Source organism: Onychomys torridus, chromosome 4, assembly GCF_903995425.1.
Source record: "Onychomys torridus chromosome 4, mOncTor1.1, whole genome shotgun sequence".
Lineage (NCBI taxonomy): Eukaryota > Metazoa > Chordata > Mammalia > Rodentia > Cricetidae > Onychomys > Onychomys torridus.
This window is the reverse complement of record NC_050446.1, coordinates 45217392-45241190: the sequence shown is the minus strand read 5'-3', so window position 1 is coordinate 45241190 and position 23799 is coordinate 45217392. Positions and strand designations below refer to the sequence as shown.

Genomic DNA, 23799 nt, shown 5'->3' with positions numbered 1-23799 from the left:
CATGTCTCTGATAGCCAGTGCCGGTTGGTTGGACATATTTTCACATGTTGATTGGCCAGTTGTCCGTCATCTTTTGTGTTTATCTGTATTTGTGTGTGCTCGTGTGTTAAGGCCAGAGAACATGAGATGCCTTCCTCTGTTGCTGTCCACCTTCCTTTTTGAGACAGAGTACCTCACAAACCTAGTGTTTATTGATGTAGCTAGATTTGCTAGCCAGCTGGAACAAGGGATCCTTGTGTCTCTTCCTTCCTAGGAATTCTAGGCTGGAATTCTAGGCTAGTGAGATTGCCTTTCCTTACATAAGTGATAGGGATCCAAATTGGGGTCCACATTCTTGTGCAGCAAGTACTTTACCAACTGGATCATCACAATCATACTTCAACATTAGCCGGTGGCATGGTGGTAGGTTTGCTTGGTTTTGGGTTACTTAGTTTCTTAAGTGTGTTGTGTATTCTAGATACCTATCCCCGGTCACACCTGAGTTTGGCAAAGATTGACACCTGTTTCATAGGATGCTCCTTTACTTGGCTGTTTCCTTTGCTATGCAGAAGTGCTAATTCATGACGTCTAGTTGGTTACTATTGTTTTCTGTTCAAGTAGAGTTCTTTCTAGACAGCCCCAGCTGCACCTTGAGGTGTTTACTTTTTTCTCTAATCATTTCAGCATTTCAGGTCTTCCATTACAGTCTTTGATCCATCTGAAGTTCGTATTTGTACAGGGTGAGAGATAAGGATCAAGTTTCACTCTCTTACATGTGAATATTTAATTTCCCAGCACCATCAAGTCAGTTATGTGATTAATTTTCATCTAGACAGATGACAGCTTTATGTGCATGACCTAATAGATATTTTAAAATTGGGACGATCAGGTAAGAATGGGTACTGCTGGGAAACCAAATACCAGTCTTATTTTTAAACAAAAGTGTGGCCCGAGGGAAGCTTCTGCCCGACTCAACGCTTGTATTTTGAAAACAGCAGCAGCAAACGCACCACCAGCCTTAACAGTTTGGGAGATCTTATACAAATCTGGCTTTACAGCTTTTCTCCAAGTCCAGACAAGGTTTCCAGGCTAAGTGGCTGTACCTCTGTAAATCTCACATGTATCCATTCACCAACATCTCCCCTGGTCAGTTTCTGGCCCTCATGTGACTGGTTGGCTTTGTGGGCTGTAAGGTTGGATATAAATAGAACAGAGTAAGCTGGGGAAAGAGGGCTGGAAGAAAGCGTGTGAGCCAAGGCCATTTGTTTTGTGTACAATACACCACATGCCAACACTTCTGTAAAGAAAACCTGATATGGCTCTGGACTGTCCTCATTGGCAGAGTGGGTATATGTCTGATGAACATAATTAAGAAGCCCTTCTGTGTGCTGGGAAAGGCCCTAGCACTTATTAAGTTTGGCTTGGTGTTCCTCATCTAAGTAGAGGGTGATGATAGACTTCTTTCCAGTGGCCATTGTGAATGTCAGAGGTGAATGACATGCCCAGACCCAGCCATACAACTTAGGGGGAAGTTGTTACTGGGAAATTAACTATATCCTGACTTTAACATAAACCAACTTCATTGTGGATTAAATGTGCATGTATGTGTGTGTGTGTGTGTGTGTGTATAAAATATACTAGGTGTTACTGGTTATTAGAGGGAAATATACTGCTTATTATAAGAGAATGGTTTTTTTTTAGCACAAGAGCTGAATAAATTAGGATACATCAATGCCATGGAATATTATACATTATTAAAATGACAAGTTGATGGGATACCATGTGACCTGGAAAGACTTCCTTAAAGAGCAATGTTAGCTGTACTGGCTGGTTTTATGTACCAACTTGATACAAACTAGAGTCATCAGAGAAGAAGGAGCCCCAGGTGAGGCAAAGCCTTCATAAGATCCAACTGTAAGGCATTTTTTCATTTAGTGATCAATGGGGGAGGAAACCAGCCCATGGTGGGTAGTGCCATACATGGGCTCGTGGTCCTGGGTTCTATAAGAAAGCAGACTGAGACATTCATGAGGAGTAAGCCAGTCAGCAGCATCCCTCCATGGTTTCTGCATCAGCTCCTGCCTCCAGGATCCTGTTCTGATTGTGTTCCTGTCCCAACTTCCTTCAGTGATGAACAGCAATGTAGAAGTATAAGCCAAATAAACCCTTTCCTCCACAACTTGCTTTTGGGTCATGGTATTTTATCACAGCAACAGAAACCCTAACTCAGACACTAGCTAAAATTTAATTAGGCCTTATTGTATACTGGACACAATTCCAAGGGTTTCTCATGAATTAATTTGCTAGATCCTGAAAACTCCCTTTAAGCTGGGTGCTCTTATCACCATCTAACATATAAGAAACTGAGGCATGGAGAAGTTAAATAATCCATCCAAGGATAGACAGTTAATATGGTGTAGCTTTAGGGTGTGAACCTATGTAATCAGTGGTCAGAGATGATTTAAAGTTGTGTCTTAGGATAGATACTAAAGTTGATTACATCAAGTCTTAATATAGAATATTAATTCATCAGTCACTGCTGCCGAATTCTCTGAGTGATCTTTTGCATTTTAGGATCTCCTACAGAAGTATTTAGCCTTTGGCTTCCAACTGTAGATCTCTTTTTCTTCCCTTCAAACCAACAGAACCTTCCTGATGCTAACTAAGCACTGGTTCTGACACAGAAGAGCTTTGGCCTGAGTCCCTTAGGTGCTGTACACATACAGCCTGTTTGTAATGTTGGCATTCCTCATGGTTTGCAGGGGCCATTGAGTCCCAGCAGGAGTGCCTTATATTTACTGGGTTGCTGTTTTCCAGGAATGTGAAACATGTCAACATGCTGTTGAGCCATGCAAATAGATGTTTTTATTAGTCCATTAAGGAAGTTGAAATTTAGACATTAGGTCTAAAGTCACAGAGGGAATCCATATCTTTGATGAGCAGAATCTTTATTGTGATAGTTTGAATGAGAATGGCCTCATAGGCTCATATGTTTGAAGGCTTGGGTCTCAGTTAGTGGAACTGTTTGGGAAGGAGTAGGTGTGGCCTTGTTGGAGGAGGTGTGTCACTAGGGTGGGCTTTGAATGGGAAGGAAGCCTCCAGTTGAAAGTTATAAGAGTTGCCTTAGTCATGCGTCTCTTCACAGCAATAGCACATTGATGGAGACAATCATCCAACCCCATTTTTAAAGATCTGGCTAACCTAAGATGTGCAAAGTACAGTGATTTACCAAAGGCGATTCTTGCCTCTGGTTCCTGACTTAATTAGGTCAGAACTTGTAATTAGCATGGCATTCACCACAGGTGTCAGTGGGAGAGTGGCTAAGAATAGACATGGAATGGCTTTGTGTCAGTCTTCTAGGGCTGCTGTAACAAAAGATCATAGTTCAAGTGGCCTGAACCACAGACTGGAATTTACTTCCATAGTTCTGGAGTCTGGGCCGTGTAGCTCAAGGTGCTGGCCAACTTGTTTTCTGTGAGTCCATCTTCCTGTATGCAGACCCAGTACCTTTTCTCTGGGTGGGAAGAGAGGAAAGTGAATTCTTCCTTGTCAATTATGATACTAATATGATACGGATGAACGTAAGTTTATTGTGGGTTGGGGCTTTTTTTTTTTTTTTTTTTTTAACCATATGAATTTTCAGTCTGTAGCAAAAGCTCAGGCCACCGTAGCTGCCTAGCCTGGTCTTTATTTTTCACAGGAAATGATGGTGTAGAAGGCTTTATTCCACTTGCATCAAGAGCAGTCACCTTTGGACTTTTATCTTCTAGTGAATTGCCTGCCACATGGTAGGGCTTTAGCTATTTGCTGATGAATTAATATCAGTGATGACTTCTTGTTGCCTTTTTGTGCCTGAAGTTTTCTTGTGGCTGTTAAGTCTGTTTTCAAGTTAGGTAGCCAGGGAGTGGTGTTTCAAGGGGTTGTTACTGCATGAGGCTCTGTGAACACTGGTTTATATAAGGGAAATGCTTCTAAGTTAAGTATGAAGGAATAAGGTGCTGGGGGCTGTGTGATGGGGAAGAGAAGGGGAAGTCACAGGAGACCCACACTAAGACATTGGCTTGTGGTTAAAGACAAAATTTGCATCTCCATTTCTAATTTTCACAACAGAAAAGCATACTATATGTTTCTCATTTTCTCTTAAGTTGTTTAGGAATGAGACATTTTTTGTAGTAGCACTGCATGCAAGGAGGAATTTGTTACATGGGTCATAGAATTAAGAACTTTGACCTTACTGTTTAGACATTTCTGGCAACATTGATAGAATCTTTCTTTTCTTTCCTTCCTTCCTTCCTTCCTTCCTTCCTTCCTTCCTTCCTTCCTTCCTTCCTTCCTTCCTTTCTTTCTCTCTATTTCTTTGAATAAAAGAAACACTGAAGTCTGTGTTAGTTTCTTTCAAACTTATTGAAATCCAAAGTTGTGACACTAAATTACATATCCAGGAAGTATTTCTTTTGGTAACTCCAAGTGTGGAGGTAGCTGTGCAGCTTTCTGGTGCTTACCTCAGTTCAAGCAACAGTCCAAACGAGGAAATGAGACTACATGCCCACCAAAGACAGACCTGCACCCTGGTAATGAGCTGAAGAAAACTGCCACAGTCTGTGACTGCTGTGATTTCTCTCTAAAACTTAGAAGCTGTTCTTTGCCTGGCATTACCAAAGAAACACATTGACATAGATTGACTTAAAACTGCCTGAAAAGACAGAAGAAATCATTTTTTTTTTTTTTTTTAATTCTGGCATATGGGCCATCATCCTATAGAATGTTTTAATTCACTTTGCATGGGAGTCTGCAATAAAATGAGAAATGTTCAAGGCTTCCCGGTCCCAAGGATGATAGTTACTAGGAATGCACCATGGAATGTTAGGGAATCATATTTCAACATTAAGCAGAGCCTCTGTTGAACATTTCTTGCTTCCATTTTACTTCACATTGCTAATACTTGTTTATTTCCTGGATTTCTAAGCCTACATCTTAAGGCTTCCTTTTAATCTGTTCAGCAAAGTACATAAAGATCTGTAAAGCAAAACTGCCTTATTTTTTCTAAATGTCCCTTTGAAAAAGTTGAAATTCACCTCTTCCTTTCGTGTCAAAGCACGGATTTCCTTTACCCCTGGGACTCTTTACTCTAGTACAGCAGGCTTCCAAGTTTTGACCATGACTCACAGTAGAACATGCTTTGAACCAAAGCTGCACAAAGCTGTTCTTTACCCCTCCTTGGCAAGCTGCATTCTGAACCTTCATTCCAGAACCCATACTGAATTCATGACCAGTGTGTCCTGGCTGGCAATTGGGAATAAAACAAACAGACACACACACACACACACACACACACACACACACACACACACACACACACACACCAACTGGCATGCCTTGTTCTGAAGTTCCAAGCCTATAGTTTTCAATTATTGCAGGAAGGAAAAAAAAAATCCCTTCTCCTCTGCCTCACTGTGAGGGGGTAGACTTGCTATCACAGTGGGCTTCTGCTGTAGAGTTTCATAGTTACTGTGTAGAGATGAAAGCTATGATTCTTTAGTTGGCTGTAATTCTAATGCAGTAAGAGTGTCATAGAGCTGGATACTTCTTACTTCTTCTGCTTTTGAGAATTCTTATTTGTAACCAACCACATTCTTGGAATGTATTAGTGGAAGTCTGGCTTTGTAAGTCAAGGCAGATGGGAGAGTCTGGTGTTACATTCACCTGTTTGGTCCTTTCTGAGAGCTAGCTTGCTTTCTGTTCTTCAGTTGCTCTGATTAGAAAATACTCGGGACTGAGTATTAAGGGAAGAAGGGAGGATAGGGAAACGACAATAGAGTGATGGCACACTGCCAGCCACTAGTTAAAACGTTTGTTGATTTCTCTGCTGGGTCCCAGGCCCACTGCTAACCAGCTACTTAGCACTTTCTCTGTGGCTCCCTTCACTGACAGTCTCTTGTTCTGGGCACTGGAAAACACATTTTGCTATCAGCAGGACTCTTTGTAGTGTTTGACTTGATAGCTGGAACATTCTGGATCTAACCCAAGTCTGTGGTCTGTGAGGCCAACCTGGTGGGATGAGGTTCCCTGGGGCCCTCAGGTTGGGAGAGGAAGGCCGTGTGGCACAGCAGTACTCTTCCTGTTCCTCAAAGGGAGGCTTGCTGACACCTTTTCTCTAGGTTGGTTTTCTTTGGTTGAGCCATTGAGTACTGAAGAAGCAATATTTTCCTGGCAAGGCCAAAGCAAGCGAGGAATGGTAGGCTGTGCTCTGGCTTGTGGGAAGTAGACAAACAGCACAGATGTGGGCGTCTGGCACACTGACTCAGATCCCAGCCCAGGTACTTACTTAGTAGCTATGGTGACCTTGGGCAATGTTGCCAGGTTCCCATTTTCTCACATATAAAATGAGGCTGATATAATCAAAACATTCAAGCTTTAATGGGAATTTTAGGGCTATAATGCTACTTGCCGAGGTGGTCAGCACATGGGGTTCACACAGCTTGGGCTTCTGTGTGTGGAAGCCTTAAAGGGAGAGAACCAGGTGGGAGCACTGAGCTGATCCTCCAGGTCCCTACCTACCTAGGTCAGCAGTCTCCAGGGGAACACACCCCCTTTCCTAAATCAGCACTTCTGGGTGAACGTTAGAGTCACATCTGTCCCCTTTTGTATAGTCCCGGGCTCAGGCTGTGTTCTTTCATTGGACATCTAGGAGTAGGAGAGAATTTATGTGCTTGGGATGCCATTTTTTGGTTTCATCTGTGGAATTAAGATGCCTTACTCTGTGGTCTTTTGCCCTGATGGATAGAAATCTGATTAGAGGCTCTTGGTATTGTGCCATAAATCATTACCCCTCTACATTCCATTCCTATAAACCTTGGATAACAATGTGGCTCCGTCTTTTAGGAGTTTGAGTGCATTAGCTAATGATCAAGAGACCTTAAAAATACCTAATTTCCATGAATGCCAAGAACTTTTGTAATGACACATTTGCATTATCTTGCTTGACATCCTTAAGAACTGCGTTTTAAACAAGAGAATCCTAGGGCAGATTGCTGTTTTCCTAATTGGAGAGCAAGAGCTGAACCCCTGGGAGTGCTCAGGATGTTAACTCTCACGAGCTGGGGAAAGTCCTGAAGTAGTCCAGAAGAACTGCCTTGGGTTGCACAGACATGGAGGACGAGCGTGAGATAGAAGTGTAGTTGTGTCCTCAGAGACACCTGGAAATCTTTCTCCTCTAGGAAATCATTTTAGGACTGAAGGGCCTCTTCGAAGATGTCACTGGTAATATGTTGAATCCCTTCAGTCAGAACCTTAAAATAACAGACATTTAAAAAAAAAAGAGGTGCATCCATGGTGATTAGCTGGTGCCGTTTGATAGCTGATGTTTTTTATTTTGTTTCAGGCAGTGGAGCGACGGCTGTGGTTCAGGCAGCCCTCTGCAAACCCAGGCAAGAACGTGTAGCCATAAAGCGGATCAACCTGGAAAAATGCCAGACGAGTATGGATGAGCTATTAGTGAGTATAAGGGGAGGGGATGCCTGCTGCTGGCTCTTCCTGGGCAAGCAGGAAGACCTGGGCTTGTGGAACCCGGTGAGACGAGAGCATAGAATTGGTGGATAGTGTTTCTTGGGAATCTACCACAACCCTGAGTTGTTCTCTGCTTCATGAATAGGTAGCTTTGATGTGCAGTATTCAGGCTGCAGAGCCCCAGAGGTCTCAATGTGACACTCCATTTTATACACATTTTGTATACAAAGGAGCACATTCCACACTCTGACCTGAGGTCATGTGATTTGTGACCCCAGAGTTCAGATGTCTGCCTTCTTCTGGGCCTTATCTAAGAGTTCATTGCACAGTGATGAATTCCTCCAGAAGTTTTTGGTTTTTTGGTTTTTTTTTTTGTTCATTTCTGCTTTTATAAGTCACAAAATCATATACAACTTTAAGTTTTCGGTTTTGTTTTTCTTTCTTTTTTTTTTTTTGTAACGTACTATAGATTGCATTTGGCTGACGATACAAGTTTGTTACTCTTATGTGGTTCCCTTGTATCTCCATTTGAAACGAAGCACTCACATACATACATACATACATACATACATACATACATACATACATACCTACATACATACATAAATAAATAAATAACTGGAGCTTGTCTGTGTAGCTCCAACTATAGTAGCATTGGTTGGTTGAAGGAACATTTGCTTTGGGCTTAACTGACTCATTATTAAATGAACAGCTTAGCAAATGCTTATTAGTTACCCAGCAAACTGTGAAGGGTTTTAGAGCTTAATCTCATAAATATAGTTGTCTTTCTGCCTGCCAGTTTCATTTTTTTTTCCCTTTTGGCCATTTATTTCAGGATAAAACTGCAGTGGAGGAGTTAACTGATGGGTTATCCCGACACTAATCCCAGCACAAATATTAGTCCAGTAGCACCATACAAGCTACAAAGTATAATGACAGTTGGCTCCACATAAAGAAACCCTTTGTTTTATTCTACACTGGGAATGGAATGCCATTAACAAGAGCTTTTTGTCTCTCCTCAGAATATAGCTTTTATTTCAGGCTTAATTACAGTACACTATAGTATAAATTAAGTTCAAGGGTAAAGCTGTACTTTTCCAGATCAGTTTGGCCTTCCATTTTTAATAAGTTACACAATGCAGAGATCTCACTGGGATTGAAGCAAAGGACTGCCAGCCAAAGCCCAGAGTAAAGCAAGGGCTTCTGCAATGAAATGCTAATTTAAAAAATCATTCATTTATGTTTTTCTTCCCTCTCAAAATTTCAGCTGTGTATAGCTTCATGGGCATTGCTGCTGTATAGGACTTACCTGTTTCTGACCGTGTAGTGACCAGCACAATTGTGCCTTTGTCGTTTACCAGTCCTCAAAAGGTCACCTTCCCTGAGTGGAAAAAGCATTGAATAAACTGTGTGGAGAGTTGGGGCCCCTGCTTCAGCCACTAACTTGTTTTTAACTTCAGTTGCATTGCCTAATAGCTTTGGGTCATTTTAAGAGAGAGCTGAACTGGAAGATCCTTAAGGTCTCTTGGGAGTCTTCAAATTCTGTGGCTGTGCATGAGGGCGCCTAACTTTTTTTGTTTTGTTTTTGTTTTTTGTTTTCCAATGTGAACTGTACATTAACATTTGTGCACAGCCCCAGCCACCTTACCAGCTGAATATTTGTCCAGGCGGAGTGCCCTTGCACCCCAGTCTGGAAGTAGCTTCTGGGCTGCACTGGTGCTGTGGGCTGGGGTCTTTCAAGCTCCTAGTTGCCCAGGGCTGTTGGTAGCTCCTTTTTTTTTTTTTTTTAAAAATCACTGTTAGGGCCAGATTGGAGACCAACAGAGACTTCCTTACTCCATTCTCTTTCTTTCTTCCATTTCCTAGGACCAGTAAGCATACCATCACAGGCTGTAGGCAGCTTAGCTGTCTAGTTAAGGACTGGGCTCTTTATTCCTTTGTGCTTGGCTCCATCAGTTTATCTGTTAGCAGTGGTCAATTTATTTTTCTGACCCCATTTCTCTCACTGTGGTGCCCAAGCTGTGTAGAATACATGCATACTTATTTATTCTAAGTATAATAAAATACATGTAATAAATAAATATAACAGAATGATGATGAAATTTCCAGTTTAAAGGATGCTCAGGTAATAAATGTATTGCTGTGGTCTTTACTTAACTTTGAACCTTTGCTCTTTCAGTGCTTTGGTCTAGAGATGGTGGGGGGGGAATGGCGCTGGTCCTTCAGGATATACTATGATTCCTAATTTTTTTTTCCCACACAAATGATTAAGGATTTGGAGTCTAGCCTGCCCAAGGTCATTAACACAGCCCGCCTTTGCAGTCCAGATGATTGACATGGGAGCTTTGTGTGGAACAGAGCCACTGTGTCCTTTCAACTTCCAGTACCGCTGTTGCTTGCACTTCTATTGTTCCTATGGTTTCACATTTTGGCAGTGTTTGGACATCTGGTAGCCTAGTAATCCTTTAATTCCATGAGTGTGTATTATCTCCAGGTTGGGGCACTGCATCCTCTCACAGAGAGTGTCATGTGTTAACTGGAAACCATAGTTCTTAGAAGAAACAATGGCCACTGGGGTCTTTATCTTGTGAGAGCATTATGTCATAGAAGTCACAATTATCAACTATCTACTAATTCTTGGAACATCTGCTTCCCTCAAGGAATTTTTCACCCCCCTGATGCCTACTCCCTGGTCTGTTCCCAAGCCTAAGTTCTCTCCTGGGGTTTAAGGCCCTTGTTCTATGATAAGGGGAACCTACATGCAGAGCCGGATGTAATGCCACACAGCACTTTTGGACAGTTGACCACACAAACTCACTGTCCCTTTGACTGTGGTCACGGCCTTGGCTCCTGGTTTTGTTGAAGAAGGAGACAAATGGTTAAAAGTGTTAATCACTGTGCCAGCTTCTCCAAGAATATAAATGTCAGATGAGCTCATTGGTACTAAATAACTGCTGATTTAAACTTAGCTTTTGAGATGAGTTCTGCTATAATTCTTCAAGGTTAAGTGTAGCATGAATCTTAAAGGTACTTATTAATAAAATCAAATCTGAGGCCAGTTATTGGGGTTAATGCTGGAAGATCAGAGAAGCAGAACAAGCCACAGCCACCTCACCTTGCCAATTCCTCAGCTGATTCTGTTTCCTCAGACTGGAAGCCTCTGAGTCCTCATCTAGAGTGAATCTCAGCTGAACTGTGCTGCTCAAAAACCTGAAAACTTAACCAGCTAAAAGCTTCTAGTTTCTGGTCTTCACGCCTTATATGTCTTTCTGCTTTCTGCCAACACTCCCTGTGGTTAAAGGCTCACTTCTTGGGATTAAAGGCGTATGTCACCATGCCTGGCTGTTTCCAATGTGTCCTTGAACTCAGAGTTCCAGAGGGATTTCTGTCTTTGGAATGCTAGGATTAAAGGTGTGAGTGCCACCATTTTCTAGCCTCTGTATCTAGTGGCTGTTCTGTTCTTTGACCCCAGATAAGTTTGTTAGGGGGCACAATATTTTGGGGAACACAATACCACCACAGTTAAATTGGTTGAAGGTATAAAAATACAGTTATCTCTTTATTGGATACTTACTGAAGCATCATTTCTATAGTGTGCTTAGTCTGTGAGAAGGTTAAGTTGCATGTGTGTATATTGAATTTCAAGGCTAGTTGTTCCTGCAAAACCTTGTTTTATGCAGTTCAGCAATAATTAGAGGCGAGCACTCCACAGCGGATGGTTTCATTCAAGTATTGGCTGACATTTTAGTATCCTAACCTTGTGCTTTCTATATCCTTTTGTATTTTTCTTGTCATTTTGGAGTTTACCTGTAACTGACTGTAGCCTGTCAGGATGAAATGATTGTGGTGGGTAAGGTATATGGTTGGTCTACTCGCCAATTCCATCACCGATGGAAGCTATTTTTAGTTGTGAAGCAGGAATTCATCCACTTCAGCTCTACCAGCTGCTCTAGAAGCTAGAGGTCCCTGTTCCATGGGAAGCCTTGGAGGACTAGTAAATTGGCCTCTTCTCGGGGTGGGGGGTGGGGGTTGGGGAAGCTTGGAGGGGACGGGGAAGGGGGGTTTTTGAGCAGTGGCTGTCTTTCTTTCCCTCCATTGGTTTCCAGCCACTTGAGCAGATTGGTAGACAGATTGCCAGCTCTCCAGTGGGAACTTAAGACTTGTTAAGTGAGTCTGACCCGTTGTCCTGCCGACTGGTGAGCTCCCACTGGAGAGGGTTTTGAGCTTCTTCCCTAGTTTGTGGTCAGCCTCAAAGGGTAGGAACACTATCCCAGGGCACTTTTGACTTTTCTTAAAACTCATTATGTAAGTTGAGAATTAATCATCTTTTTTTTTTTTTTTAAGGCATCTGTCTTTTCAGACCTTCATCAGATGATAAAATAAATTCCATAAACATACCATTCATTTTTATTTACCTTGTAATTCTGCTCTGTCCCAGCCGTCAGAATGCTACCCTTTACTTTATCTACAGGCTGCTGAACATTTTTGACTCATCTGCTAATTTGGCTGTTTCATTTTTGGTTTTGTTTGAATGTTTTTTTTCTTTTGTTTTGTTTTGTTTTGTGTTTTGACAGGATCTCACCGTGAAGCCCATATTTACCTTATACTTTACTTCTGCCTCAGCTTCCTACATGGTAGGATTATAGATGTGCTGCTCAGCATCTTCTTGAACCCTAGGCTTTAACCACACATCCACCTCTTACCTTTTTATTTTTATTTTTACTTAAGTTCCTACGTTTTTAGTCTGTGTTTGGTTGAGTTATGGGCAACTCAGCTTCATCTCCTCATCCATGTGTGTACAGCAATGCCATTGCATATGCAGTTTAATCATTAGGCTATACATTGTAGGAGAGACCCTCACCCAGGATCTGAGGCACTTGCCTCTTTAAGAGAGCAAGGCAGTGGGAACAGGAGAGAAAAGAAGAAAACAGAAAGGGGAAAAAAATAATTGAGGGACTACATTATGAAATCATGTAATGGTTTTAGCTTGTGATGGAGGACAGATGTGAACAAAGTCATTTGAAAGGAAACAATTACAATACAAAGTGATGGCTGCTGAAATTGTGGTAGAGGAAAAAAGGTCCTACAGCCAGACGTGCCTACTTCCCACTTACCCCCAGGCACTGCTACCTGGGGTAGGGAGAACTCATTTTCACCCCAGGCCTCCATCTCTTTCAAAGAGAATCATACTAGATGGCAAAAATTATGGTTCTCTTAAAGCTTAGTTCTTTAAAAACATACCCTTTGAAGACTCACTTAAACAAGAATACAAATTACTAGCAAGTAGTGCTTACATTGAATGTAGTTATTGTGCTGTGCCAATGAAAGTCTATTGTCCAGTCCTAGATTGGGGCACGCAGTGTGCCCTCTTCTTCCCTAGGTATGGAATGGCAGTTGTTCAGTCTCTAAGTTGTCTTCACTTGTCAGAGTTCTGGCTTTGCCCTTCTCTTTCTCCATCATCCTTGGAAAGGCAGTTGGCTCTGTCTCAGTCAAGATTCATCGATTATTCAAGACTTTTTTTTTCCTCCTCAGCAAAAAGACATTGCTTTCTGCTGCTGGGCCATTATTTCTCCTTTCTCTGCATCCTCTGCTTCCTCTCTCCCTTCCACCCACTTGTCTTCTCTCTCCCTCCTTAGCATCATAAACTAGCTTTGAATTAGAGTGTTTTGAAGAAACAAAAGCATTGGAAAGATCCCGCTTTAGTGATCATTTTGAGAGGAATAATTAATCTCTAACCAAGATGAGATGCAGGTTTTCCCATCTCTTTATTGCAGTGACATTATCTGAGGCGCTCTGAGCAGAAGTCCCCCCTTTATTTGAGGCTTAAAGAAAACAGACAAGCAATGCCTCCCCCAAACAAAACAAACCTTGCCTGTGCTGTATTCGCAAAGTTGATCCCTTTGCAAGTCTTGTTTGTTTTTTTATTGTAGGAAGATTGTTTCCCTTAGAAAGCTTCCTGCTTTGTGAGTTGGCCTCTCAACAGTACAGTTTATGGGTGTGTTTTTTCTGTTACATCTACGGAAGTAGTTTTTAAATCCGTTTGTATGTATTGATTTTGTAATTAGTAAATTGTCTATTCATACTAAATTGTCTATCCATACTCTAGCTCATCCTTCCTCAGTTGTGGGACAGATTGCTTGTTTATTATAGTCTTTTACACTACATCATAGTAAAAAAAAAAAAAAAATGCAAGCCACTTCCCTGCATGCAGCACCATTTGAACATTTTAGGTCTCAATCTCAAGTTTTCGGCTTTCTTGTCATTCAGCTTTGTAATTATTTTCATATGTTTTAGTGTTTGTGTGTTTTTTCAAGTGCTGTCCCATTGGAGGCAGGATTCAAAATGGAATTTGGGGAAGGCTGTTTTGAAGATGTGGGTACATTTTAAAGTAACCAGAAAATAATTACTTATATGCAAAGCAAGTTCATTTCTGCAGTTTTGGACTTCCATTATTAGCTTATAAATATGTATAATTAGGTTGGAAAATTAGTTTTCAGTTTTAGAATATCATTTTAAAAGTTATGTCATAGTTTCCTCAGATACTAATTAAATAATACTAGTTGAATTTAAATTTAAATGTATTTAAATACAGTTGTTAGAAAAATGTGCCAAGATGGCTAAATCCGATTCTTTTCAAAAAGTGAATAAAAAAGGACAATGCAAAAGAGAATTCTTCAGGTTTCTGTTTGTCAGCAGCAGAGACCAGCCTAGTGTGTGTTTATACACAGGAGGTGCAGACCTACCTAGTGTGTGTTCATATGCACAGGTGTGTGTTCATATGCACAGGAGGAGCAGACCTTCCTAGTGTGTGCTCATATGCACAGGAGGAGCAGACCTTCCTAGTGTGTGTTCATATGCACAGGAGGAGCAGACCTTCCTAGTGTATGTTCATATTCACAGGTGTGTGTTCATATGCACAGGAGGAGATGACCTTCCTAGTGTGGAAGGCACTTCAGATTGAATGCATCTTTAGTCCTGTCTCTTTTTTTCTGATGCTGAGGACTGAGGCTGGGGTCTCACACGTGCTGGACGAGTACCCTAAGCCAAACCCCATGTCTCATTGTGTTGTTTGTCCAGCTCTGGACAATGTTTGGGTTGAAGCAAATGCTCTTGCCCTTTCCTGCTACCTCTTTTCTATTTTTGTTTGGGTTTTCCACAGAGAATAAAGCTGTGCCTGCACACTTCACAGCGCTGTGAAGTGTGCAGAAGGCTGGGGACGGGTTTCTCCTTGGGGCAGGAGGGTTCTTCCTGGCAGAACTCCACTGGGGCCCTGTACTCAGGCATGGGACAGGATACTCCTCAGAAGTCAGGTTTCACCTCACATTCCTGGTCATTTGGTGCTCACAGGAAAGCCTGTCACAGTCCAGCCGCCTTCTTGGTTCCCAGGAGTTTGTCAAGCAGAGACCAAAGAAATTCCCCATTCTGTTCATCCACCCGACGTTTTTGAGTATTCCCAACCACAGACAGTTGTGGATAGCTGAGCCTTATTCTGATTCCAGGGTGTGATAACCTTTGAGCTGTGTGTGTGTGTGTGTGTGTGTGTGTGTGTGTGTGTGTGTGTGAGTGAGAGAGAGAGAGAGAGAGAGAGAGAGAGAGAGAGAGAGAGGTTTATACATATTATACATACTATGAACAGTTTTGCGTTTCCACAACCCTGTGATATACAGCCTGTTCTGTCAGTGAGCAAATACTCCCCTCTACTCCTGAGGGATTTTCTGACCTCCCACCACCCTGATACTTCACACTGTGAGGATGGCTCCACTTTTAAAGCTTCCCAACACGGATTTAAGCTGGCACAGAATTCGTCCTTTGCTTATGGAAGTTTTCTGATTTTTTTTTCTTTTCTTTCTGTTTTCAGATTACCTAGAGCTTTCCCACTTGTAATCTTGCTGTCAGTTAGAATGTACTTCCATAAACTCAGGTACCAAACCACAGGAAAACAGTCACAGTGGTAGACAGAAGAGCCCCCCCCCCTTTTTTTTCCCATTTCTAACACTGTAAGATAGGAAGGATATTTGACTCACTCCTTGAATTGAGTTTTCTCTGTTGATACCTTTCCCCTAAAACATGCAAGGGTTTGCCTCATAATAGTGTATCATTTTCATATTTAAAAAGATTGATGGGACTATTTATAATTGGAAGTGACAGCCAGGAAAATACATTGCCCTTGTAAAAGCTTTGTTAATCTTCTTCTGATTTTTGGCAAACATTAAAAATTGCTTGCTTATTATTATTTACCTGATTTGAAATTAATTAATTACTTTGTTCTTGATATAGAGTCTCATGTTTGCCCAGGCTGGCCTAAAATTCTGTATGTAGCAGTGTTAAATTGATCCTCCTGTGTCCAGTCAATAGATGGAACTTGTACCACCATGTTCAGTTTTATATGGTGCTGGGGATGGGAACAGAGGCTTCCTGCTTCCTACGCAGGCACTCTACCAATTGAGCTACATCCCCAGCCCTTCTTCTTACTGATTTTGGACCCTGCTGGTTATGGTATATGGTTAGTTATGAGCAGTTGTTAAGTCACCCTTCCTGATGATCAGTTACTGTGGAAATACCAACTTCAGACTCACCTTCTGAAGTGTGTTTTTTTTTTTTTAAATTTTTTTTATTAACTTGGTTATCCCCATATCATTTGAGGGATTATTTAAACACTTGGAGAACATCACATACATTTTAAAGATCTATTTTTTTTCTGTCACTTCCATTTGGATGATAAGGCTTATAACTGTCATACACTCTACATTTTCCTAATTCTTCTATTTTCAGATTCTTGGTTTCCTTTTTGTCCCCCACTCTTTGCATGTGTATATATTGGACTTTTTTCTAAAGCACTTGGAGGCAGCTTATCAAGATTCAGAGAGTATGACAAGGGGTTATAAATGAACCACACATTTCATAACTAGGAAGCACAGATGGCAAAGATCTAGTGGCAGTAGTTAAGCTGGCTCCTGTCTTCCCATTGTCCCCATCTATGTTTAGCTAAATGGCTGGTCCTGCATCACAGGAAACTCCTTAAGCATCAGGGCCCATGGTTGTCACATGAACCTTCTCCAGGAACAGGTGAACAAGCTTTCAGGGTCAACTCTATGCCTTTAAAGCTGAGCCAGGTGCTAACCCTTGCAGTGAGTAACCAATATGGAGACATTCCCCAAAGACAAAGAAAGGAGACACTGACCAGTAGGTACCATGGGTTACTTTTTAGTGTAATAGTACATGCTAGACCTGCAAGGGTGTGGGTAAACCTCCATTTGCTTTTCTCACACTATTCCTAAGTAGAGAGTGGTATTAATCTCATTTTACAGGAAGGGAAAGTGAGGCTCAAAAAAGTTGAATACCCTGCCAGGGTACTCAGGGAGGTTAAAGGCAGAGCTAGGGAGCTGAGTGTGGGGCAGGCTGACTTCAAAGCTGAGATCCTCCTGCCCCAATTAGCTCTGATCACAGGAATGCATCAGTATGCCGGGAGGTGCAGTTCTTAGAGTTTTTGGAGGATCAGATTCTTGTAGCTGTGGTTCCTTTTTGTATAGTACTATTTACAGGAGAAAAAAATTAGAAGAGGTAGACTAAAGATCATATACCAATACAACACACCCCTTCATCAATACCACATTAATTTTTCCATTTGGCACTGGGAGTTTTCCCCCTCTAAATCCTCTGTAAATTTTATGCACATTTTTATATTTCCCACCAAATTTAAGGGGCCTGTGTCAGGTTGGCAGTGTAGCTCAGTTGCTAGAGTGCTTGCCTAATGTGCACACGAAAGGCCTGGTTTCCATTCCTACCACCATCCCAAATGGCCCCAGCAGAGAGTGCTTGCTGTGTCATCTGCTTTAGGGTTGCCCTGTCTTAGGTTGGCTTTACTCCTTAGAAACTTGGCCTGTGATTGATGCATTCCAGTGAAGCTGCATCAGCAGATTTGAGCCCATACCATGGCTTGGTTTTCGCTTGATGACACAGGTAAGTCCTTGCCACTGACTCTGGGGAGCCACTGGGCTTGTCCTTAACTATGACTCTGGCACATGTGCTGCCTGAGTGTGACCTCTGTTCTCCATCCCTGTGGATGATTTTTGCCTTTTTCCTGTCCTAGTGAGGCCTAACCGTTTGAATATTGCCAACCTCCCCTCCTTCCATCTCTGCTCCCTGCTCCTCCCCTCAGTTTGGGCTCTGCTAGGCAGCCTTTCTTCCTCCCTGGCTCTCATGGCAGCCTTTGTGTTTGTTCCCTCACCTTCTCTCTGCCTTGTGACATTCTGCTGACCTCCAAGCTCAGTTTGAAATTCTGCCACTCAAAGCCAGGTTCCTGTGCCCCAGCATATGCATTGTTGGGAAGCCTGCTAGAAGGTACTCTAGGCCTTGCCTCAGAGTGTCTGGTGGACCCCAGGCATTTCCACACTGCCCATGTGACCAAGTTAAGGGAATCGGAACTGGCTCTTTGTGTAGGAAGAATTGGATACAAAGTTTTCATTATGTCAGTTTGACCACCCTTGGTTGGTAGTCTGAAAGACTGGTGATAGGAAGCCATGAAAGCATTCATTATTATGAGTGTATGGTGATAATCCTGAGTATTGTCTGCAGTCAAGATACTATGTTTCCATGTTGTATCAATTGGATCCTACTTCATGCTTCAGGCTAAGTTGGGGAGGTATCCCATTGCCTATCACATGCTGTTGACTTGGAAAAGGGAGTGCCCAGGGATGTTCAATTTTTCCTCTAAAAGCATCTCATGGCAAAAGAACCTGATACTAGAAACAGATGAGTCGGGACCTTAGGTCTCAGATCTTGGTCCAAGATCTTGTCAGGCCTATATAAAAAGAGCCGACTGGCTGAGGGGAATGAGGAAGGAAAAGGTCTGCATAGGATAAAAAGAAAATAGAGAAGTCAGTGAGTTTCTTAGGATCTTGCTCCAGGAAGAGCTTTAAATATGTGTAGGTATTAAGGTATGTGCCTATGTTACATGTTGCTATATTTTGGCCAAGTTATTTGAGGTGCATAATATTTTTGGTAATTTGAGGATTAGATAATACTAGATATGTACACTAGTAGCCCAAACTGGAAAGTGCTAGGTGGGCAGCTGAGTTATCTGAAGTTAACTAGAAGTGCATAACAGAATGCATGTGTGGTTGAATGCCTAGATGCTCCTTTCTTTCATATGAGTGTGCAGTAGCCTGTGTGAGGCTGCCTTGGTGACCAAGGGCATGCTTTTGCTATTGGACAGCACCGTGAAATGAACGGCACCTCAAAGTGATGGGCTCCACATTTATGGTCATGACTTTAAACACCAAAACCCATATAAACTGGAGCACGGCAGGAAAATGAGCTTCATTGAACATTTTCACGTGTTTCATTGAAAAGCTTTGTCATTTTATATAATCACATCAACTTTGTTCTCTATAGCAGTCTGGCCAACTGAACTGCAAAGCATTGCTTATCTGCTGTTTTAGCTAAGTGGTGGGTTAATGTACTGTAGGCCATAGAGTCGTCAACACTGCTCCAATTGCCAGTATCTCTTTCAGAGTGAGACATTGTATCTGATGTTTCCCAAGCTTGTTTTACTTTGTCCATCCCCCTCACCCACCCCCATTTTTTTCTGGAGGAATATCCACTGAGGCATAGTTGGTGAAGCGATAGGCTGGCATTTCCTCATTTAGCACACTGCAGCAGCAGAGGCAGTTTTGTCGTCTCCTTTTTGGATGTGGGTGGAGATGTGACCCACTAGAGTTGAAGCTGTTCAGGGGGACCCAGTTCTCCTTGTAGCCTGCCCAGGCTCATCTGTCTCTGATGAGGCCTTCAGTTCAGGCAAGCAGCCTTTAGTTCTGTGTTGCAGGGCCCTTGACTGGCAGCATGAGGGTCACCTGGGTAACACACTGGGCTGAAGCTCCTCTGTCCCGTGATTGGCAAGAGAAATGCATACCTGAGCAATCTGACCCAAGCATTCCTCCATCCAGCTCCCGTGTGTCCTGCACGGTCTTCTGAAAAGCTGCAGATCGTTCTCTGCAGACAAATTCCTCCTCTCCCAGGTCTTGAGGACCTTTTCTTCTCCGAGGAGGAGATTGCTGGGAGAACTGTAATTTCTTGGGGGCCATTGTATCAGTAGCCCGACAACCAAAGGGAGGGACGCAGGGCAGGCTGGCTACAGTTGTGTATCATGTCGTTCTTTCTTCTTCTTCTTTTATTAATTACAGAAAGAAATTCAGGCCATGAGTCAGTGCAGCCACCCCAACGTAGTGACTTATTATACTTCCTTTGTGGTCAAAGATGAACTTTGGCTGGTCATGAAATTACTAAGCGGAGGTAAGTGAGTTTCATTGTTGCTTGTTTTTTGTTTTCCCTTGCTTTGTGGGAGTTATCATACAGAATAAGAAGCATTTTAGTCCCTGGTTTGAAAGACCCAAATTTCTTTTTTTTTTTTTTCCGGTTTTTGAGACAGTTGAGGCCAAGAGTCTTAGGGGTTCAACTACTTCTGAGAAAGTGGTGAGTTCTGGTGACCTGGACTCTAGAAGTCTCAGATGCTCTGTTGCAGTTAAAGGATTCACCTCAGTTAGCCTTTCACTTTCCTGAACTTGAGAACATCCCTGGTTTCTTGTTTGAGGACTAGATAGAAAATGCATTGTTTGTTTGAGAGCCCAGTCTAGTTTCCAAACAGGGCTTTGAAAGGTAAGATAATAGGTTTCTAGCAAGCTTACACAGGAAAGGGAAATGTAGGCAGATAAGGAGTCTTGTTCATTTTCTTTCAGAAGGCTAGAAATTTGTATCTGCTGGGTAGGTCATATACTTTTAAGAATGAATCAAGTGATGTTTAAAGTCATTATTTTTTCTATATGACCTGAAAGTCTAAGAGTTGAGACATAGACAGATGCATTCTCCTCTCTGTGGAGGGAAATTTACATTCATTTTTCTTCTATATTGTTTGACCACATTGAACCTCCTAATGAGGGGCAGGCAGTTAGCTAGTTTGGTGCAATAACAACTGTACCAATCCTCTTAGTTAATCATAAAGAGCCTAGAGCCAAACTCAGGTCCTAAGGTAAGCTATTTGTTAACTCTTCAGAAATGTTGAATCTCCAGGTAATTATAGCTTTAAAAATGACCCAGAGGTATAGAATATTAATTACTATGTGTTGAAACATGAATTCATCATGCCTAGGATACCAATTTCTATATAGTAACAAAGCACTTACTGATTTATTTATTTATTAGAAAAGCCTGTACATAAAGCATAAAATGAAAACCAAAGTTGCTTAGAGTCTCACAAAGGAATCTTGGGGTTATGGGCAGTGGTGTGGAGGTGCCATGCTGGGCAGGGTGTGGAGGTGCCATGCTGGGCAGGGTGTGGAGGCGCCTTGCTCCCTCCCTCCCTGCCTCCCACCTTTGACGTAGGTGATAGGAAGGGTTGCCACTCTTTCCTCTTGGTTCTCTGCTGTCTTTCCTCTCCCCCTGAACAATGTTTGGTTCTTGACTTCACTTGTTTACTTCTTCAAAAAATATGTCATCATACCTTTTGGTAGATATATTTATCTTATTATTACTTTAAAAACTGTGTTGTAGAAGTTGTTTCTGAACTCCTGGACTCAAGACCTCCTTCCATTGCAGCCTCCTGAGCACCTGGAGACCACACCCCAGTTTTTAAATCTTAGTTATTATTATGATCATTATTGTGTGTGTGTGTGCACGTGTGTGCGTGCGTGCGTGTGTGTGTGTGTGTGTGTGTGTGTGTGTGTGTGTGTGTGTGTGTGTGTGTGTGTGTCTGTGTGTGTGTGTGTGTGTGTGTGTGTGTCTGTGTGTCTGTGTGTGTGTGTTGCCCTTAGCACAGACATGCATGTGGAGGTCAGAAGACCTTGCAGTGATCACATCCTTCTTTCTACTACGTGAGTCCTGATGAACAAAATGAGGTGGTCAGGCTTCAAGTGCCCTTACTGTCAGCTAGCTCACTACCCCTCGTCCCCAATGCGCTTTGAAATTAAAAAAAAAAAAAAGTGCTAGGGATCCATCATCGGCCCTTCGTAGTAATCAGGATTCTCCAGGAGAACAGAAATATTGGGGGGTGGTGTTTTCAACACATACGTGTAATTACAAAAGGAACGTTGGTTTAAATGATTGGAGACCGGATGGTCCACCAATGGCTGTACAGTGGAGAGGCAGCAGGGCCTGGAAGCTGGTCAGTCCACGAAGCCAGAAGCCTTAGACACTGGGGGCCATTGATGCAGGCTCCTTCTGAGGTTGGAGACCTGGAGGCTCCATGCAGGGTCACTGGTGCCCGTCTACACTAAAAAGCTGGTGTTTGTGGGGACAGCAGCTGCAATAGAGCCACTCACCCAGCAAGCAGATCTGACACATGTTAGTGGCTCCTCTCTTTTCCACATTCAGTGTATCTGGGACCCTACCCTATTTGATGATACTGCCCGTAACTGGGGCAGGTAGGTCTTTTTCCCTAAGTTACTGCTCTGGAAATGCCCTCCCAGATACAGCAGAAGTGTAGTTTACTCACTCTCAGGAGTTTCTCAGGACAGTGAGTTTGATAATGAGTTTTAATCATCACAACCTTGCACTTACAGAGCTAATCATATACTTTATCACTAGCCTCTGCTTCCTGGGTGACCTCACCCTTTCTCTCAGCTTTATTATTATTATGATTTGTATGTATGTGTTTATCAGCGTAGGCTGTGTGTATGTGGGTGCCTGCAGAGGCCAGAGAGGGCATTGGATCCTGTGGAGGAGTTGGAGTTAAAGGCAGTTGTGAGCCATCCAATAGTGGTGGCAGTGGGAACTGAACCAGGGTACTCTGGAAAAGCAGCAGCCAGTCTTCAGTGCTGAACCATCTCAGCAGAGCTCTCCTTCCTGACTCTTAATGAGAATTTTTCTCACCTTCACACTGAAAGTGTAAATTGCCAACTTATTAATAGACACAGCATGTCTAGCCTTAGGCATGACCTTTGATTCTTTTTATGCCTTGGGAGTATGAGATGGGTGGACAGATTCTATTTTTGATGGTCCTATCTAATGTTGTAATAGTAGAGGGTTCTTAATGTAAGAAGGAATGGAGATGTTTATAAAAACAATCCTTCCACTGGGCAGTGGTGGCACATGCCTTTAATCCTAGCACTCAGGAGGCAGAGGCAGGCGGATCTCTGTGAGTTCGAGGCCCACCTGGGACAGAGTGAGTTCTAGGAAAGGCACAAAGCTACACAGAGAAACTCTGTGTCGAAACCCCCCCGCCCCCCCCCCCCAAAAAAAACAAACAAAAAACAAACAAACAAAAAAAAAAACCCCACAATCCTCCCAAATTCTGTCTGTCCACTCAGGTTCCATGTTGGACATCATCAAATACATCGTCAATAGAGGAGAGCACAAGAATGGAGTTCTGGAAGAGGCAATAATCGCAACAATTCTTAAGGAAGTTTTGGAAGGTTTAGATTATCTGCACAGAAACGGCCAGATCCACAGGTAGAATTTCTGTACAGTCTGCTCTTCATAGTGTATAGCCCTAGTTTGTAGAGACTTTTAAGGAAGTATTTCCTACAGGTGGGCTTTTGTATTATGCAAAAGTTAACACTTGAAAACAAAACGAACCTCCAAAGGATCAACTTGGATTCATTTCCTTGGTATCCTTGAGGCGGGTTTATGTGGTTAAATTGAAGTAGAGCAAATGTAGTGAGTGCTGTGTGGGCTCATTAAGGAATTAGTTAACATAATTACTCTTGAAGTGAACTTGCTTGAACGGGATGGCATCTCCCGCTTCCTAAGATCGGCAAGACTGTTACATTTTATGTTAACAGTTTGGGGCCTGGTGGTGAGAGAGAAAAGGCAGCCCGGACTTCTTTTCTGTAACATAGAATGCTAAGCTTTGAAGTGGAGTTGGAGCCAGCGGAGTGGGAGTGCCCAAGGTTTGAAAAGCAACAGTGTTACTGTGACTCTTAAGAACGTTACAAATAGACAACCATTTACCCTAAAACAAACAACACTGTTCAAGGTGGAGCCGTGAGAGAGCTGTGTATTTAATGATCTGTACCAAATTTTTTAATACTTGTTTCTTAATGATCACTTCCTTTAAATATTAAAATTGCTCCACAGAGCTTCATCTAGTGAAGAAATATCACATAGAATATTATAATTAACATTTAGCCTTGGTATGGCCCCATAGGAGAGACTGATCAAATTCATTTTAAGTGGTCTGTGGGACTGTTTGGAATTGTGCCATAGGCAACTCTGAAGTACAAGAGGAATACTGAGATAGGATTTAGTTCTGGATAAATATGGCCGTCTTGTGCCTTTAGGGTTAATTGCTAACTCTGAAACATAAGATAGTCTCCTCAGTAG

At 42.3% G+C, this 23799-nt stretch overlaps 1 protein-coding gene across 1 annotated transcript in view; it reads left to right on the top strand.

Annotated features, from left to right (window-relative positions):
• Positions 1–23799, top strand: part of Stk39 (serine/threonine kinase 39) — a 275350-nt gene that overhangs the window by 58299 nt on the left and 193252 nt on the right. The window contains exons 2-4 of the mRNA XM_036185119.1: positions 7361–7473; positions 19668–19776; positions 22785–22926. Coding sequence (XP_036041012.1) covers positions 7361–7473; positions 19668–19776; positions 22785–22926 — 364 coding nt within the window. The remainder of the gene's footprint in view (positions 1–7360; positions 7474–19667; positions 19777–22784; positions 22927–23799) is intronic.